Below are 18,193 nucleotides of genomic sequence, written 5' to 3' on the forward strand. Positions count from 1 at the left end.
CCTCAGTCTGAATGGGATGGAACCCCCTCCCCACTCCCCAGAACAAACTCACAGCGCATGCCTTCCTCAACTCAAACTGGATCAGCTGGACAATGATCACAGGTTAAATTCGGCAAGCTGCCTTAATCTTACAGCTGGAGTCGCAGAATTGTAGAGTCGGAAGGGACCCTGAGGATCATCTAGATCAGGCATCCCCAAACTGCAGCCCTCCAGATGTTTTCGCCTACAACTCCCATCATCCCTAGCTAACAGGACCAGTGGTCAGGGATGATGGGAGTTGTAGTCCCAAAACATCTGGAGGGCCGGAGTTTGGGGATGCCTGATCTAGATTCTAGTCCAGGCACCCCCAAATTTGGCCCTCCTGCTGTTTTGGGACTACAACGCCCATCATCCCTAGCTAATAGGACCAGTGGTCATGGATGACGGGAATTGTAGTCCCAAAACAGCAGGAGGGCCAAGTTTGGGGGTGCCTGTCCAACCCCCTGCAATGCAGGAATATGCAGCTCTCCCATACAAGGATCAAACCTGCAACCTGCTCTCTAATCAACTGAGCTATCCAGGTCCTACAATATCATTCAGTCAATGTGTGGTGGTTCCTGATAGGTTCAATATGTTTCTATATTTGTGCTTCCATTGAGTGGAAAGGAGCAGGTGAATTGTGTGGAAAAACAGTGATATCATCAGTGTAAACTTTATGTGGAACCATTATGGTGGAGCTTGCAAATCCTGTCTTTTGCTACTTTTTTATTTTTTACTTGCTTTCCTGCTTGATTAAGTGGCCTGGGATATTGTCTGATCTGAATGGTCACAGCAGTGCCATTGTTACTATTCTATATATCTTTTTTTAAGGAGAGAAATCAGAGCGGGGCAGGGGGAGAATGAGAAAAGAGGAAGAAGAAAATTTGACAGGTGGGTTTTTAGAAAGGAAAGGAGAGGGGAGAGGAAAACAAGATTAGGCCTGAAGGTGAGCCCTGCTTCTGTTTTTATAAAAGAGAACCAACTGTGATTTAAGGAAAAAAGTTCCTTGTTCTGCACCAGGAAGGACCAGCAAAGGGGATCAAGAACATTTCAAATTAAAACCAGTTATTCTCTCACACGCATACCCCACAACAAAATGCAGAGGGAACAGATGTAGGTAATGATTGCTTTGCCAACAACAGCAAAAACTTCCTGGAATGGCTCCTGTTGGATCTTCCAGCAAATTCTTTTGTTTCCTTCCTCTGTGCATTTAAGTGACAGTTCAGGAGAGAGGGCTGCACTTTTCCCCCTCTTTCCTGCCAAACTCCTGCGTGCTTGAAAGCAGGCCTGCCCAAACAGCCTGCCAGTCACCTAAGGCAGCCAACCAGAATCTCAATAATTCAAAAGACAATAAAAACAAGTCAGTCAGTGAGATGTTGCCGATGCTGATGTGGCAGGCGACCTTCAGCTTGACAGCCTGTTTTATTTTTTATTTTATTTCATAAAAAGTTATGCACCGCTTGATTGTTTAAAAAGCCCCCATAGCTGTTTGCAAAAAGATAAAACCATAAAAATCCACAAAATTTTCCACCCATGCTATAATAAAGCATTACAAAAGTTACAAAATTAAAACTTATTAAAATTGCCACCACTTTCTAAGCACCTGCATAGACTTGTCTCACCAGGAATGTTTTTAATCAGGTGCCAAAAGTATAGTGAAGGTGCCTGCTTGATCTCAATAGGCAGGGAGTTCCAAAGTTTAGGCGCCGCCACACTCTAGCCCTGGAATCTCCAGTCTGGCTCCACGAAAATCTTGCTGGTGTGAATAAAATAGATTAGAAATAGAAGTGTGCCAGGAGAGGAAAGTATCAAGATTCCAAGCGTGAGAGTTGGAACCACTGGAAGAATCGGACCCGCAGATCGTGATCCAGCCTCGGCGCTGACCTACCGCCACCGTGTGGCGGATCCAAGGTAGGGCAGCTGTTTTGCTTGGGAAGCTGAGCTGCAAATACAGTATGCATAAGCACACGCGCGCGCCCATAGGAAGGTTCACACGTTACGCGCGCCTACCTATATGCACACGCGCGCCCATTTGTACACGTTCCTGTGCCTCTCTCCGCGTCTGTCCTTCACGCCCTGCCGCCGCCTCGGCCAGTCCGATTAGCAGGATTGCCACCCTGCACGCGTTAATCTGAGAGTAATCCTTTCTGAACACTGAGGAGCTTCCAAGTCAACGTGGATAGCATCGACCAGTAGCTGCTGCACGACGACCAGCGTTCCCATCTGTCTGCGAAAAGCAATATATATATATATGATTGCTTCCCCCTCCATGCTAAATTGGTCAGCTTTACAGAATGTGGTTGGAATGCGTTGCTTTAGCAACGTGCCGATCAATTGCCTTCAACGTCATCTTTTCTGTTGCGTCGACATATGTGTAATTTGGAAGGCGGAAAAGCAAAGAAACGAAACTCTGATCGCGGAGGCACTTATTTGCTGTGACTAAAAGCCGCGAGTGCGCTCCTTCGATAGCTCAGCTGGTAGAGCGGAGGACTGTAGAATGCATAAGAGAGTCATCCTTAGGTCGCTGGTTCGATTCCGGCTCGAAGGACATTGTGTTTTTTTCCCTTTTCTATTATAAATGTCCCACCAAATTTCAGATGCATTCTCAATTTAATTCACAGGTAATCAGAGTGCACTGGAGGCTGAGGGCATCAATCTCCTCCCCCCCAAAAAAGAGGCCCCGCCACTGGAATGCATTTTCTTTTAAAGGTGTTACGACCAGAGAACCTGGTACAGTATACAGTTAGGCTCCGCTGTGTCAGATCTCACATGTTTCTCGGGCAATACTAGACAGACAGACAAATAGATAATGGAAGTTTTAATCTGTTTCTCTGCTTTCTGATCGTGGACTTGGCTTGGGTTGCACGTGTGAGCTTTGACTGCAATCCTGTATTTACTTGGGAAGATGTTCGTTGAACTAATGGGTGTTACTCGAGAGTAGGCATGCACAGGATCGCGCTGTTTGTCTTCCTTTAAAAAAAAAAAAAGTACTGTAACTCCAAATCCCAAGATCGGGTAATAATACCGTTAGTGGCACAATCTAAAAGGTCACAAAAGCATGGCAAGCTTTCCGAGTCTGCAAAACGCTGCAGAACGCAAAGGATCGGGCAAGAAGGGTAACCGCAACAATGATGGAGAGGGTCTGTTATTAGGCTGCACCTGGAATGAATTTCCTTACGTAAAAACAGTACGGGGTAGGAATAGAACTTCTGGGGAAATGCTTAAGTACGGAACTGGAACTAAGCTCTGCGATTGGCTCGTTGAAATTGTAAAGAGGTCACACTATTGGGTGCAAAATCCTATGGAAGCAGCGAGCGCTATTGGTTGGTCTGTTGACTTGGGCCACCCCATTGGCTACTACTTTTTAAAGTTAGGCATCCCACTTTCTGCTTTTTTCTCTTTAGCCTTGACTCTCTGCTCATCCGCTTTGAACACATGGAACCGAAAATGCCATTTTTTTCTTGTTAGCACACGTTGGAGAAGCCACAGAGATCTCACTGAGTAACAAGGCACAGAATTCTAGAACAGCTGTTGATCACTGTGGACTAGAATCTTGTCCTGAAGTGATTAGGAAAAATACAACGCCGTCTTATATACTGGACCTTGGTCCGCCCAGCTCAGCGTTGTCCACACTGTCTGGCAGCAGCTACCGGTATCTCTCTCAGCCCTCACTGGAAATGCCGACCTTCGGCCTTTCCGCAAAAGGTAATGTCCTTCGAGCCGGAATCGAACCAGCGACCTAAGGATGACTTTCTTATGCATTCTACAGTCCTCCGCTCTACCAGCTGAGCTATCGAAGGAGCGTACTCAGGTATCAAAGGAAGATCATTTAAACCAGCTTGCTCAAGAGTGTTTTGCCTTGTGCATTTGTCCCTATAAAAATAATAATGTAAAACTCAACAGGTACCTTTAAAGTTCTGCTAATTTAAACATGTCAGCAGTGCAAATGATCAAGAATCAAAGTGTAGTCACACACAGGCAAATCAGCCCACGTTAGTCATCCTGTTAAATAAATCTTACTTGCTTGATCAAATGAATTTTAATGGATTGATTAAGTCTGCATGGATTTGCACCCTAATGCAGAAACAGGATTTTTATTTTTAAAGTAGTTTCTTTTTAAATGTTCGTGTATTGCAGCAGGTACAGACTGGAAGAGGAATTCCATACAAGGGAGGTGTTGTCAGAAGGATGATGTGAAGGGAATAATAGAATCATAGAACCCCAAGGGTCATTTGTTCCAACCTCTTGCAATGCAGTAAATCTCAGTACAAAAATAGCATGAATATCTCTCCATCTATCACATCTTGCATGAAGTTTAAAACTCAGCCTTTCCCACCTCAAATTTACGTTTCTTTGTATCTGCTGCCACCTTGTGGCCCTCTTGAGGCAATTTCATTAAAGATCACTTTGTTATGCAAACTGCTGCCAAAAGGGATCACCAAAGTCAGGCGGAGTCCAGTGCAAGATTTGTTGTGTTTAGTTGTTTAGTCGTGTCTGACTCTTCGTGACCCCATGGACCATAGCCATGGTCAAACTCATGTTGCTGGCTTCGAGAACACTGTCCAACCATCTCGTCCTCTGTTGTCCCCTTCTCCTTCTGCCCTCCATCTTTCCCAACATCAGGATCTTTTCCAGGGAGTCTTCTCTTCTTGTGAGGTGGCCAAAGTATTGGAGCCTCAGCTTCAGGATCTGTCCTTCCAGTGGGCACTCAGGGCTGATTTCCTTATAATAATAATAATAATTTAGGTTTGATTTTATTGCAGTCCATACCAACCTCCAATTTTCTAAGATGAAGCTGCCCCATCTCCCCTCAGCAGGATTTGCCAGGGATTTGAACCTGTGATCTCTGGTGCCTCTTCTCCCCTCAGATAGCCCCTGAGACATGGTGTGGTTGTTGACTTAGGAGAGAACTACAGTACACTAAAAACTGGTGCTTTTCTAAGAACCATAAGAGCTGTGCTGGATCAGGCCAATGGCCCACCTACTTCAGCATCCTGTTCTCACAGTGGCCAACCAGATGCCTGTGGGGGAAACCATAACCAGGCCCCGAGCACAAGATCCCTCTTCTCTCTTGCCCTTTCCAGCTTAGCCTAAATTGGGCTTCTAATTGTGTCCATTCAAGATCGCCTGGGTGATCAGATTGATTTATTCAGTGGCTATCTTTGTCTATTCTGTGCCTAAGTGCTTCTAAGCTCACCAGCTGCTGCAGAGTGGAAAGCCTGGAGAGATTTTATGCCAAATCATTGCTTCCCAGGCTCAGAGAATCCTTGCTGTTTCAGTTTGGTGATGGTGCCAATAACTCTGTAACAGGCCTCCAGCTCTCCTTACAGAACTTTAAATCCCGGGATTCCTTGGCCTGGGGAGAGATAATATTAAAATTATGTCTAGCGCAGGAGATGTGCCCTTTCATAACAGTGCTCTCACAGGCATGGCAGCCTCACTTTCTTAAGGATGGTTTCTTTTTAAATGGCCTCAAGTTACTGTTAAGTTGTGGGTAAGCATAGCAGACGACACAGCAATCTCTCCAAAGCAGCTCTTTATTTGGAAGCTGGAACAGAACTGAACTGCATTGCCGAGCTGGCCTGCTTTTATAGAGGCTGGCTCAAACAATGTATCAAACATAATTCAAAGTTCCCCCCTAAAGTTCCCTCCTAAAACAACTGTCAAGGACCTGAGGGAAAACTATATATACTAATACATAACAGTTACAATCTTATCTCACTAACCTTTCTCCTATGCATTCAAAAGCTCTCATTAACTGTTGCTTTTTCTGCATTTGCAGCACTGAAGTGACCTCCCTGGGCTGCAAGCCTGGGCAGTGTATATGGAGGTCCTGGGCTGCCCAGATAACAAGACCCCCCTCTTGGCCTTGCTGATGTGGTTCAAAGGAAAGGAAAGAAATATTTTTGGCTGCAAAGCAATAACAAACCTAGACAGCATCTTAAAAAGCAGATACATCACCTTGCCGACAAAGGTCCGTATAGTTAAAGCTATGGTTTTCCCAGTAGTGATGTATGGAACTGAGAGCTGGACCATGAAGAAGGCTGAACGCCAAAGAATTGATGCTTTTGAATTATGGTGCTGGGGGAGACCCTTGAGAGTCCCGTGGACTGCAAGAAGATCAAACCTATCCATTCTGAAGGAAATCAGCCCTGAGTGCTCACTGGAAGGACAGATCCTGAAGCTGACTCCCTGGAAAAGACCCTGATGTTGGGAAAGATTGAGGGCAGGAGGAGAAGGGGATGACAGAGGACGAGATGGTTGGACAGTGTTCTCGAAGCTACGAAGATGAGTTTGACCAAACTGCGGGAGGCAGTGCAAGACAGGAGTGCCTGGCGTGCTATGGTCCATGGGGTCACGAAGAGTCGGACACGACTAAACTAAACAACAACGTTTGGCTGTAGGAGTTGCCAGAAGGAGGCGTACAAAGCAACATCTGACCCTTTTAGGGACTCCACTCCTGATATGTGTACGGTTTACTCCTTAGCCGTTTATTCTCCCGAAGATGTCCCACATGCCAGCAGGTATGAATTTTTCCTCGGGGTTCAAAAATGAGTATATCCACAAGGCAGCGGAGGTTTAGGATCAGAGTTTTCCATCTCCTAGATGGGCTACCTTTCCAGGTTGATGGGCCCCATCTGTTCTACAGCAGGTGCAGAAGCCACCTTCTTGATCATTGAATCCACTATTGATCTCATCCACTCAATCCGCCATCTTCGCATTCAGAAGTTCCTAACTCATGGAGGGTTTGAGACCCATCGGCTACCCTTACCTGGTTTAGCCGGCGAGCCAAAGCCATTCCCAGAGTGTGACTACTGCCGCATGCTGATTGGTGTACATCATTTCTGCAAGCGAAGCCACACCCTACCCCAGCATACAAATGAAGTGCAGGTGAAAGCTTCACTGGAAAGGTTGTTGAAGGTGCAGGATGGAAGGGAGCAGGCAGGTGAACAGTCCTCAGCAATCCTAATAGTGCTGTTTGAATGCATGCTTATACAGAAGCCCAACTGCATTCAGTGGGGCTTAAAGGTAAAGGGATCCCTTTACCAGTCACGGACGACACTGGGTTTGCGGCACTCATCTCGCTTTACTGGCCGAGGCAGCCAGCGTACAACTTCCGGGTCATATGGCCAACATGACAAAGCTACTTCTGGCGAACCAGAGCAGCACACGGAAACACCGTTTACCTTCCCGCCGGAGCAATACCTATTTATCTACTTGCACTTTGACGTGCTTTCTGCAGGAGCTGGGACCGAGCAACGCGAGCTCACACCGTCACAGAGATTCGAACCGCTGACCTTCTGATCGGCAAGCCCTAGGCTCTGTGGTTTAACCCACAGCTCCCAGGTAAACCTGCAAAGGGCAGCAGCAATCCTGCATGTTTACTCAGAGGTAAACCCTACCAAGCATCTTAGTAAACATGTATGGAATTGCAGCCTGCAGATCCCATCTTATACAGACATCCTGGAGACAAAATCACATTGAATTCAACGGGGCTGACTTCCGAGTAGCCATGCATAGGCTTGCACAACAAATCTATTTCAAAATGTTTGTTCATTATTTTCCCATGTGATTTATACACTGCTTCATTGCAAAACAAAGAAACAACACACTCAAAGCGGTTTACAAAACAGGACAAAACAATAAAATTATCAATAAGGAAAAGTTACAATATTTTTATTACATATTTTGTGGGGTTTTTTTCCAATATTGAATATTGTGTGTGTGAACGACCCTGAGATCTGCGGGTGGATGGCCATATACAAAATAAATTTATAGAATAACTCCTCCCTCCCCCCCAAAATTTAAACAGTAGACTAAAAACGGATTAAAACTTGCATCAACTTTCTAAACATCTGCCGAAACAAAAGCGTTCCTTCCAGGCTCCATAAAGCCTCCAGGAACAAAATCACAACTTAAAACAAACAAACAAATACCCCCACAATCAGCCATGCAAATTTGGCCTCTGAGCTCTGGGTAAAATATATATGTATTTTGAAACCCCCATCGCATCCACACCCCCTCCTTTCCAAGGCGTTGGTCGCTGCTTGCTCCTCTCGGCATCTGCACTACAAACACAAACCGGTTCCAAAACTAGTTCAGCTAGTCCGGGTCCGCTCTCTCCCAGGGAACTCTGGGAGTTGTAGTTCTGGCGGGGAACAGAGAGACTCCGGCGAAGAGAGGCGCGGCCTCTGGCGGAACTACAGTACCCGGGCTGCCTTGCAAGGGAAGCCACGACAGCTCCGAGTGCCTGGGTCTTCTTTTTTTCCATGTTTCCCCGCTCGGTACCGCGAAGTGTGTGGACGTGCTGGCGAGTGTCCTCCGCCTCCTTTCCTCGGAAGCAGCAGCCGGAGCCATTGCCACCGAGGCTGCCTCCTCCTCGCCGCGTTACAAACGCGCTCCAGGATCGCGGAGGCTTTGCAGACGCGTCACTTTTGCAGAAACCAAACACCCAGCAGGTAGGAAGGTAAAAAAAGGGAAAAGGTGCGTCTCTAGGACCTGACCGGAGTTGGGCGAAGTGTGTGAGTCATTCTGGCAGGTCGGGGTGGCCCTGGAAGTGCATCAGAGTTTGGGGTGCTCTCCAGAATAATGCGAGTAGAGACCCCCCCTAACTCCCGTGATCGCGCGTTCTCACATGCTTTTTTATGCTTCCGCGCTGTTCCTGCTTCTCTTGCAGGTCTTGGGGCTTGGGAGTGGGTGTGGGTGTGCGGTGGATCGGGCGAGGAAACAGCAGAAACTTTGCAGAAAGAGAAATCCCCCCCCAATAATGATTGCTAGAAATCCAGAAACAGAGGTTTCTGCCTCCCACTGAAACACAAGAAGTGGAGAAGGCGATTAGGGAGCTGAGATCCTCCCCCCTCTCCTGCTAAGAACGACTTGTCTGGGCTTAAGGTAGGGCTGGGGAAAGTAGGATGGTGGTCCGTGCTGGCCGACGTTTTCCCTGGGGCTGTGTAAGCGCAACATGATGGAACTCAGTGGAACTTGTTTCTGAGAAGACAGCAATAAACTGGTGGGAGGCTGGGGGCGGGGGGGGGTGTTGTTGTTCCTGTTTATGCCTGCATAAATCCACCCGGATGAGGAAGAGAAGGTTGAGAAGTCCTGGGCAAGAAGCGAGGTGCTTCTACCCCTGGTTTCTTCAAATTCCCTAAAGAAAATTGAGATCAGTACCGCCACTCTCACTGAAACTCCAATGTCTTTCTCGTTTTTCAGTCCTGGGGTCCTCAGTTGACACCCTCACCCCTGCGTCCCTCTGTGTGTGGCCTCAGCTGCACAATATTATTATTATTACTGTATTATTATTATTTACCTGCCCTTCACACCATGGTCCCAGGGTGGGTTTCATCATTAAAGCGTAACATAAAAACTTACAATCAAGAGAGGTCAATATACACCTCTGGGGTCAAAAGCTAGGATAAAGAGTCTTCACAGCACTTTAAACAATCATGGCTCCCCCCCCCCAGAATTCTGGGAGTTGTAGTTTGTTAAGGGTGCTGGAAGTGGTTAGGAGAACCCTGTCCCCCTCTTAGAGCTACGATTCCCAGAGTGGTTTAACAATCAGTTCCTCTTCCTAGGAACCTCTGCGAGCTGAAGCTCTGTGAGGGGAATAGGGGTCTCCTTCAACAGCTCTCAGCACCCATAACAAACTACAGTTCCCAGGATTCTTTAGCCATGGCTGTTTGTATGGTATGATACTGTCCACAAACAACAATATTCTGGAGATCCCGAGCCATAAGGTGGCTAGATTGGCCTCAACTAGGGCCAGGGCCTTTTCAGTATTGGCCCCAACTTGGTGGAACGCTCTTTCACAGGAGACCAGGGCCCTGCGGGATTTGTCATCTTTCCGCAGGGCCTGCAAGACAGAGCTGTTCCGCCTGGCCTTTGGGTTGGATTCAGTCTGATCCCTGTGTTTTCCTCCCTCGTGGTTTGGATTTATGGACTACTTAAAATGAGGCTGCATTTTAAATTTTAAATTTTAATATTGTATTTTAATCTGTATTTTAATTAATTGTTTTCTTTTCTTTTATGTCTTATTGTAATTTTATTGGTGTTAGCCGCCCTGAGCCTGGTTTTGACTGGGGAGGGCGGGGTATAAATACAAATAATTTATTATTATTATTATTATTCAAATTTATACACCACCTTTCATCCAAAAATCTCAGGGCGATTCACAAGATAATGTATAGGGCCCGAGTTCTGATTTTTATTTTTAGCATGTCACTACTTTAATTATTTACTTTTAAGAGAGAGTTGCAGGTGGCATGAGAGAGGCAGTGTTCTCCAGGTGTGTGTGCGTGCATTGTTAGTATCCCCAGGTACGTTATGCTACATTTGCTACTTTGATTTCCTTCTGTCTCGGGACAGTTTCCCAAGCGGTGGCTCTTATTTTTAAACAAATCAACAAGGCATTTGGAATCTGGTTTCAGCCACCTTCCTCTCTAGGCAGACACGACTTGCCCATCGTACTCCAAAAAGCATCAGGCAAGATTCCTGGCTGGGCTTCCAATTAAGATCTCACCTGTTTTAAAGCAGCTGGATTGGTTGCCGGTTCATTTCCAGGCCCAATATAAGGTGCTCAAAATAAGCCCTAAATGCCTTAGACCAGGCATCCCCAAACTGCGGCCCTCCAGATGTTTTGGCCTACAACTCCCATGATCCCTAGCTAACAGGACCAGTGGTCAGGGATGATGGGAATTGTAGTCCAAAACATCTGGAGGGCCAAAGTTTGGGGATGCCTGCCTTAGACCCCCCCCCAACTATCTGGAAGACCTTCCTTTCCTGGAGTCCTTCCCGGGTGCTGTGATAGACAGAAGGGCCCCTCCTGGCAGTTCCTCCACCCTCAGTGGGTGGCAGCCTGGGAGAGGGCATTCTCGGTGGCAACCTCTAAGTCAGGCATATGCAAACTCCGGCCCTCCAGATGTTTGGGACTACAATTCTCATCATCCCTAGCTAACAGGACCAGGGGTCAGGGATGATGGGAATTGTAGTTCCAAACATCTGGAGGGCCGGAGTTTGCCTATGCCTGCTCTACGTTGTGGGGGTCTCTCCCCACAGAGTGGCACCTCTACTGCACAGCTTCTGGTGGTGGCTAAAGAAATAGCTCTCTACCCTTGCTTTTGAGGTGTACATTTTTAGCACCTGCCTTATTTTTGTGACTATAAAACTGTTTTTAATATTGCAGTTTGGTGTTGCAATTCCCCAGGACCTTAGGGTGAAGGGTGGGCAAGGAATAATAAGACCAACCACAGAGACAGGCTCTCAGCACAGAAAATAATCTCTCCTGAGATTCAGAGGTGGCATCTTAGAGCCATTGTCGTTGCTCAACGTATGCATACTCGCGGTCTCTTTCCCCAACCCCACCAGCAGCTGGGATCTCTGTTCAAACTAGTTTTGCGGGTTTTGATGGTGCTTTTGACGCAGGACCCAGGGAGGAAAAAGCCACCCTGAAATTGCCAGGGTCGGGTGTCCCGGAAGGCTCAGAGCAGCTTCCGAAACCTGGTGGCTCTCTCAGGGGTGCTGTAGTTGCATCCCTGTATTGTCGATCCTGTATGGAGCAGTGGGGTTGGGCTAGAGCAGACCATGGCTGATTATCGGTTAAACATCTGGCAAGTTTAGATGACAGATGTTTAACCGATAATCAGCCATGGTCAGTCCAGGAGAAGATGGCAAGTATCAGGCAGGAAGTTCCAAGGACAATCAATATATTTTGATTTTGGGAATGATTCACGTTCTTATGTAGCTGCATCATTTTATACTTTCTGGCTGTCCCATGATCATATTATAAAGCAGTTGTGTTCTGCAGGTGAAACTCGGAAAATTAGAATATCGTCGAAAAGTGCATTTATCTCAGTAATGCAACTTAAAAGGTGAAACCAATATATGAGATAGATGCATGACATGCAAAGCAAGATATGTCAAGCCTTTATTTGTTGTAATTGTAATTATTTGTCGTTAGGCGGGTCAATTATAAATGGAATGTAATTAATGAAATGTAATAGCGATGTTTATTTTTGTATTACCGTATTGTAACTACAGGTATTTGTTTTATTACTGTGGAATTTCCAAAAGAAAGTATTTGTAAAAATTAATAATAATAATAATAATAATAAGTTGCATTACTGAAATAAATGCACTTTTCGATGATATTCTAATTTTCCAAGTTTCACCTGTATGTTATAAATCAAACGCTGCTAGAAGTTGTTGCATTCCCCCCTCCCCAATGTATTTCTTAGCAATAAAATACTTTGTGGTATTTGCAAGCAAATTTTTATTCTGAAAGTGTGGCCCAGAGAAAAAAGTTTCAGAACCACTGGTCTAAAGCAACTAATATAAACAATGTGATAAACATCAATAGTTAAAAATGGCACCAATTCACAGACAGTGACACCTGGTATAATAGAACGAGCTGTGCAGAGCCAAAGGCTCCAGAAAAAAAATGACAAATTTTAAAGAGAGCTTTGAACATATGGAGTGAGGGGGCAACTCACCACTGCTTCCTGGAAGGTGATTCCAAGCATATGGAGCATAAAAAGTAAAAGGACCAAGATACGCTAGAGAACAAGAAACTCTTGAATGAGTTAGAAGCACAGAATCAGAAAGAAAACAGACCAGGCGACCAGGCTTTGGCTTCAACCTTGTTGCGGCATTGAGTGCTCCCAAATGATTCACCTTTTCCTCTGCTTTCCCCCTACATGTCACAGTTCCTTGGTAGAAACCGTGGGAAGAGAAATTTGACCCCGTGTATTTCTTCTGGATGGTGGTGACTCTTGAGCCCAACGGTGGTGGGACTTCATCAGGGAGCTGTTTTGGACCAGAACCAAAGAGCCCTGCGCTGGGGGTGTTGTCATGCAGAACAACTTTGCAAGGATGGCCTTGCTGGGTAAGAACCCCAAATCCTGCCCCCTCCCCACCCCCAACCTTTCCATCCAGTAATGATGGAATTCTTTTTAGCGTGGACTCTGGAGAACGTCTCCCTAGCCAGTGATGGGTAGAATGGCCAACTCACCTGGGCCTTGCTGCTCTTCTGCTCCTTCCTGCGCAGGGTTGCCTGTTGAAGAGCCGGAGGTGATCTGCAAGATTGAGTCCGAGGAAGAGCCGTGGATCCCAAGCGAGCAAGCCGCGAGAGGGAGGCGGATCCTGCCTGGAAGCAGGAAGTTAGGTGAGGGGCCAACTCCACCTGGAAGGGCTAGGGCATGCCTTCTAACCAGGAATTCTACTCTCTCTCTCTCTCTCTCTCTCTCTCTCTCTCTCTCTCTCTCTCTAATTTTTATTAAACTTTCTGTTTTACAATTTAGAGAATACTCATTTAAGCAACCTGAAAATGTCAGTGGTTTCCCTTCTTTTCTTTCCATGGTTCATTTTGCATATCATAAATCCCTGCATATTTTACATAAACTAAACCATTCAGTATTCCATTATTACATGCACCAAAACTGGTTTACACTGTTGAATTTATCTTAATGCTGCCAACCTTTTCAACCTTTTCCCCCATACATTCAATAAACATTTTCCAATCTTTAAACATATGTTCTTCTTGTTCTCTTATGTTAGGTCCGCAAGCTGCACTTATTCCATCAGTTTAACCTTTTTTGACACCTAGGAATTTCCGTCTGGATTATCCCCAGCAAAAAGGACTCTGGTTTCTTTTTTTAAAAAAGTACTTTGAAACATTTTTTCCCCCAATTCATTATGAATTATTTCCCAATGCTCTTTTACCATTTTACAGTTCCACCACATATGAAAGAATGTTCCCTCAACCTCAATGCAGGGAAGTCTATTCTCCCTCTGTCTGCCCAGAGTTTGAATGAGCAGGTTACGCTCACCCAGCGTTGAGGAAGATGCACCCTCCTTATTCAAAGCATCAAAGAAGAATCAAAGAATCGTAGAGTTTGAAGGAACCACGAGGGTCATCTAGTCCAACCCCATGCAATGCATGAATCTCTTGCCCAATGTAGGGCTCGAACCCACGACCCTGAGATTAACAGTCTCATGCTCTCCCAACTGAGCTATCCCAGGGGATTCGTGCATTGTGTGCCTCAAGCCTGGCTGCACAGCAGAGTCCACTTGAGGAATGCTGAAAACCTTCTAGTTTCTTAGTTTCAGATCTAGCGCAGTCCTTATTTTTGTTGAAACAAAATAAAAAAAATCCTTCCAGTAGCACCTTAGAGACCAACTAAGTTTGTCATTGGTATGAGCTTTCGTGTGCATGCACACTCCTTCAGATTTCGTGCATGCACACAAAAGCTCATACCAATGACAAACTTAGTTGGTCTCTAAGGTGCTACTGGAAGGATTTTTTTTATTTTGTTTTGAGTACGGCAGACCAACATGGCTACCTACCTGTAACTTATTTTTGTTGATACCTCCTTCTGTTTCAAGAGTTTAAAAATTATTGTACTGTAATTGTGATGCTTCAGGACACACATGCCCAAAAAAAAAGAATTAAATTTTCTCAGCTCTTTTCTCCCCACCCTGTCCTGTCTGAGTTAACCTTTCTCTCTCTTTCTCTCTTCACCTCCCTCCCACTTGGCTTCACCTCCATCCCACTTGGCTTTCCAGCTGCCGAAACGCCCGAGCCGGCCATTGCCCCCTACAGGCAGTATCGCGGCACCACGTGGACCTACCCCGAGATCATAGACCTGCTGGTCATTTGGCGCGAGCGGGAGATCCAGCAGGAGCTGCAGCGGAGCCACCGGAACATCGAGACTTTCCAAGTGGTGGCCAGCAAGATGGCGCAGAGAGGCCACAAGCGCTCTGCCCTGGAGTGCCGCTCCAAGATCAAGACTCTGAAGAGGGACTACCGGATAGCCAAGGCCAACAACTCCCCGGGGAAAGGACATTTGGCCTGGCTCTTCTACGACCAGCTCGACCACCTGTTGGCCAACGAGGCGGACCTCTCACCCCCAGAGGCGCTGCCCGCCTTGAGCCGCCGCGGGGCGTCTGTCGCCGACTCGATGTCTCAGTGCTCCACCGAGGAGGAAGCTGTGGCGGAGGGGGCCAAAGCGGGCAGCCAGGAAACGCTGCCTCTAAGGACGCGCTCGCCTCCCCAGGTCCCCAGCCTGGGGGGTGGCTTCCCTATACTGTACATAAAGGAGGAAGCCCCCGACGAAATGCCCGTGACATCTCCCATGGGTCAGTAGCGGCATTTGGTGTCTGAGGAGACCCCTGTGGAATGAGGTTTTCGAAATAGCCTTTTTTTTTAAAAAAAAAAGGAATCCCTGGGAGACAGTGTCTTTCATTTTATTTTCTTGCATTTAGATTCCGCCTTTTCTTCCAAGAAGGCTGAGGTAGGGTACATGGTTGTCCTCCTCATTTAATCCCCCACAACAACCCTGCGAAGTGTCTAAAGGTCCTTTACCTTTACCTTTTACCATGAGATGTAGTGACAGCCGGCCAGCTTAGATGAGTTTACTGGATAAATTCACGGAGGATAAAAAAAAAAACACCAGTGACTACCTGCCACAATGGCTCCGTAATACCTGCAGCGTTACAGACAGTGAGTCCTATCCAAAGTAGCAATCAAACCTTGCAAGAGCAGAGCTACTTCCGCTTGTACAGTGAGACTTCCCACCCCCACAGTGAGCTCCCTAAATCTGTTCTGCGGTTGCCTCCGTGCCTCCAGAACAGATTCGGGGAGGGCATGAAGCATGTGCACGTCCTTCCTCTCATGCAGTTGTTTAGTTATGGGATGTTTAGTCAGAATCTCCTTTCTTGCAACTTGGTTTTGGTCCTACCCTCTAAATTGCGAGGAAAAAAAAGCTTGCTCCATCGTCCATGTGACAGCCCTTGAGATATTTGAAGATGGATATCCTATCTCTTCTTTTCCAGGGTAAACATACCCATCTCCTTCAACTGGTCCTCATAAGGCTTGGTTGCCTTTGGCTGCCAGGATTAGTGCTTGAAGACAACAACACTGTTATATGATGTTCTTGAACTCGATAATCAAAATGCAAGGGCTGGGTTAATGCCCAAGGGACTGCGGTGTGTTTTGTATATAATGATCATTTCATTCTGATGCTTTCTGCATTCACACATCTGCCCCAAGCATTTCCTCAGCCCATTCTGCGCAACAACATTGTGTAGCCTGCAAGTGGTTTGTGATACAATAGACCAGAAGCTTGGGGGGGGGGGCTAGGATTGTTGCTGTGGACAAAGGCCAGCTATGCTCCTGAAATTAATCAATGTTATGTCTGTCTTCAGGAATAGCAGAAGCCAGCAGTCCGGCTCCACCTCTGCTGTCTACTCCCTGCGATAAACCGGGCAGCTCTGCCTCAACAGTAGGTAAGAACAGGACAAAACAATTACTGTAGATAAGAACTGCCAGTTCCTGAGGTTAATCGTTTGAATGACTGGATGTAAATTAGATGCTCACCTGGGGCAAGGAAGAATCCTTTCTAATAGGTGGAGTTAGGTTAATAGGTAGCCTTACTAATTTATAAATCACTTTTTACATACTGTCTCAAGGCAATTTGCAGGCAGGCCACAGAAGGAGCGGAACACACAGACACACACGCAAAAGCTATTAAAAGCAGCACCAAAAGCCAACGTTTGAAAAAGTTGACGTTTTCATTTTGTATTGTTAAACCTAAGGCCGTTTCTGTGTTGAAACAAATTTGTCTTCAGTGTTTCCAGAAATGTTATTCGTTTCCAGAAAGTACTGGTAGCGAGTGCTTGTCTCATGTCAACAGGGACGCTGTTCGAGGGAACAGCCTTGCAGGTTGGTCTTGCAGCCCACAATTTGCAGCAAGGGATGGATAGGAGCCAACATGTTTGTCTTTACTTCGCACTGTGGCTCAGTTGAACCAACCCATAGTAGAGAGAGCTTACAGATCAATTTTTTAAAAAATCAAGCTATACCAAAAAATGACACAACACAAAAGGATAATAGGAGGAGAAAGGAGGGGGGGGGAGAAGCAAACTCATGCACTGCTTCTTAAAGTTAACACTGAAAATCCGAATCATGTTGACTCAGAAAGTCCCACTTTGTTCAATGGGACTTGCTGTTGAGGAAGTGAGTTCTAAGCATAGTTTTGTTTCGTGCTTTTCAGACGGGGCCATAACCCCCTCCCCAAGTCCCTTGCCTGACCCCGCCAGGTCGTACGCCGCAGAGCGCCTCGCCAACATCCGGAAGCGGAAGAGGAAAAACAGGCAGGATCTGGCGCTGGAAATCACCCACGCGGCTGACAGGAGGGTGCAGACGGCCACCGACCGGATCCTGGCGGCCCTGGGCGAGTACGCGAAGGCCGATCTGGAGGAGCGGGAGCGGGACCGCGTAGACACTGAACAGATCATTGCGCTCATGAACCGCCAGACGGAACTGCTAGAGTCGCTCGTGCGAAAGCAGGCAGAGGCGCAGGCTCCCCCGGCCCCGGCCTTAACCCGGCAGGCCCGGCTACCCCGGCTCGGGCAGCCCGGTCACGCGGCAGACGCTTCTCCCTTGCGCTTGGGGTCCGCCAGGCGGCCCATGGCGCGGGCGAGGTACCGGAGGTGACTCCCAAGACGGCTGTGGCGGCGATGTGGCTGTGGCGGCACTCTTTGGCTGTAGTTCCATTAGCGTGCGGGGCATCCGGGCTACGTTTGTAACGGGTTGTAGTTTTCTTTTTCAGGAATTTAAAAAACTTTTTTTGCAGTTAATGATTTTGTAATTAGGAAGGGGGGCGGGATAAAAGTTGGAGGGTGGGGTTCTTTTCCCCCTACTCTTTTTTCTCCCCACATTACTAGTTCTGGTAAATAAGGGGTGGGAGGAAAATGTTGTAGCACAGAGACTCACGTGCCACTCAACACAAAACCATTTTGTTCGATCTTCATAGTTCTCTGTATACACACAAACACACACCCATATATATATACAGGTGAAACTCTGAAAAATAAAATATTGTCGAAAAGTGCATTTATTTCAGTAATGCAACTTTTTATTTTTTTATTTTTCTTTTAATTTTTACAAATGCTTTCTTTTGGAAATTCCACAGTAATAAAACATATAGATACAATAATACAAAATAAACATCGCTATAACATTTCATTAATTACATTCCATTTATAATTGACCCTCCTAACGAGAAATAATTACAATTACAACAAATAAAGGCTTGACATATCTTGCTTTGCATGTTATGCATCTATGCCATATATTGGTTTCACATTTAAGTTGCATTACTGAAATAAATGCACTTTTTTA

General features: G+C 46.3%; 1 protein-coding gene and 2 non-coding genes across 3 annotated transcripts; 2 read left to right on the plus strand and 1 right to left on the minus strand.

The window, feature by feature from the left end:
* The first annotated feature begins 2,477 nt into the window (after positions 1-2,477).
* On the plus strand, positions 2,478-2,566 carry TRNAY-GUA (transfer RNA tyrosine (anticodon GUA)). Its single transcript is given in 2 exon segments — positions 2,478-2,514; positions 2,531-2,566. It is a non-coding gene; the product is annotated as a tRNA-Tyr (tRNA).
* A 1,163-nt stretch (positions 2,567-3,729) lies between these two features.
* Positions 3,730-3,818, minus strand: TRNAY-GUA (transfer RNA tyrosine (anticodon GUA)). Its single transcript is given in 2 exon segments — positions 3,730-3,765; positions 3,782-3,818. It is a non-coding gene; the product is annotated as a tRNA-Tyr (tRNA).
* A 4,426-nt stretch (positions 3,819-8,244) lies between these two features.
* LOC118080950 (uncharacterized) lies at positions 8,245-17,649 on the plus strand. Its single transcript, XM_035107004.2, has 6 exons — positions 8,245-8,477; positions 12,717-12,895; positions 13,058-13,174; positions 14,575-15,147; positions 16,216-16,296; positions 17,064-17,649. Exons 2-6 carry the CDS (start codon positions 12,862-12,864, stop codon positions 17,504-17,506), a joined length of 1,248 nt encoding a protein of 415 aa, XP_034962895.1. The 5' UTR covers positions 8,245-8,477; positions 12,717-12,861; the 3' UTR covers positions 17,507-17,649.
* Positions 17,650-18,193: the final 544 nt, after the last annotated feature.

Source organism: Zootoca vivipara, chromosome 2, assembly GCF_963506605.1.
Source record: "Zootoca vivipara chromosome 2, rZooViv1.1, whole genome shotgun sequence".
In the NCBI taxonomy this organism is placed as follows: domain Eukaryota; kingdom Metazoa; phylum Chordata; class Lepidosauria; order Squamata; family Lacertidae; genus Zootoca; species Zootoca vivipara.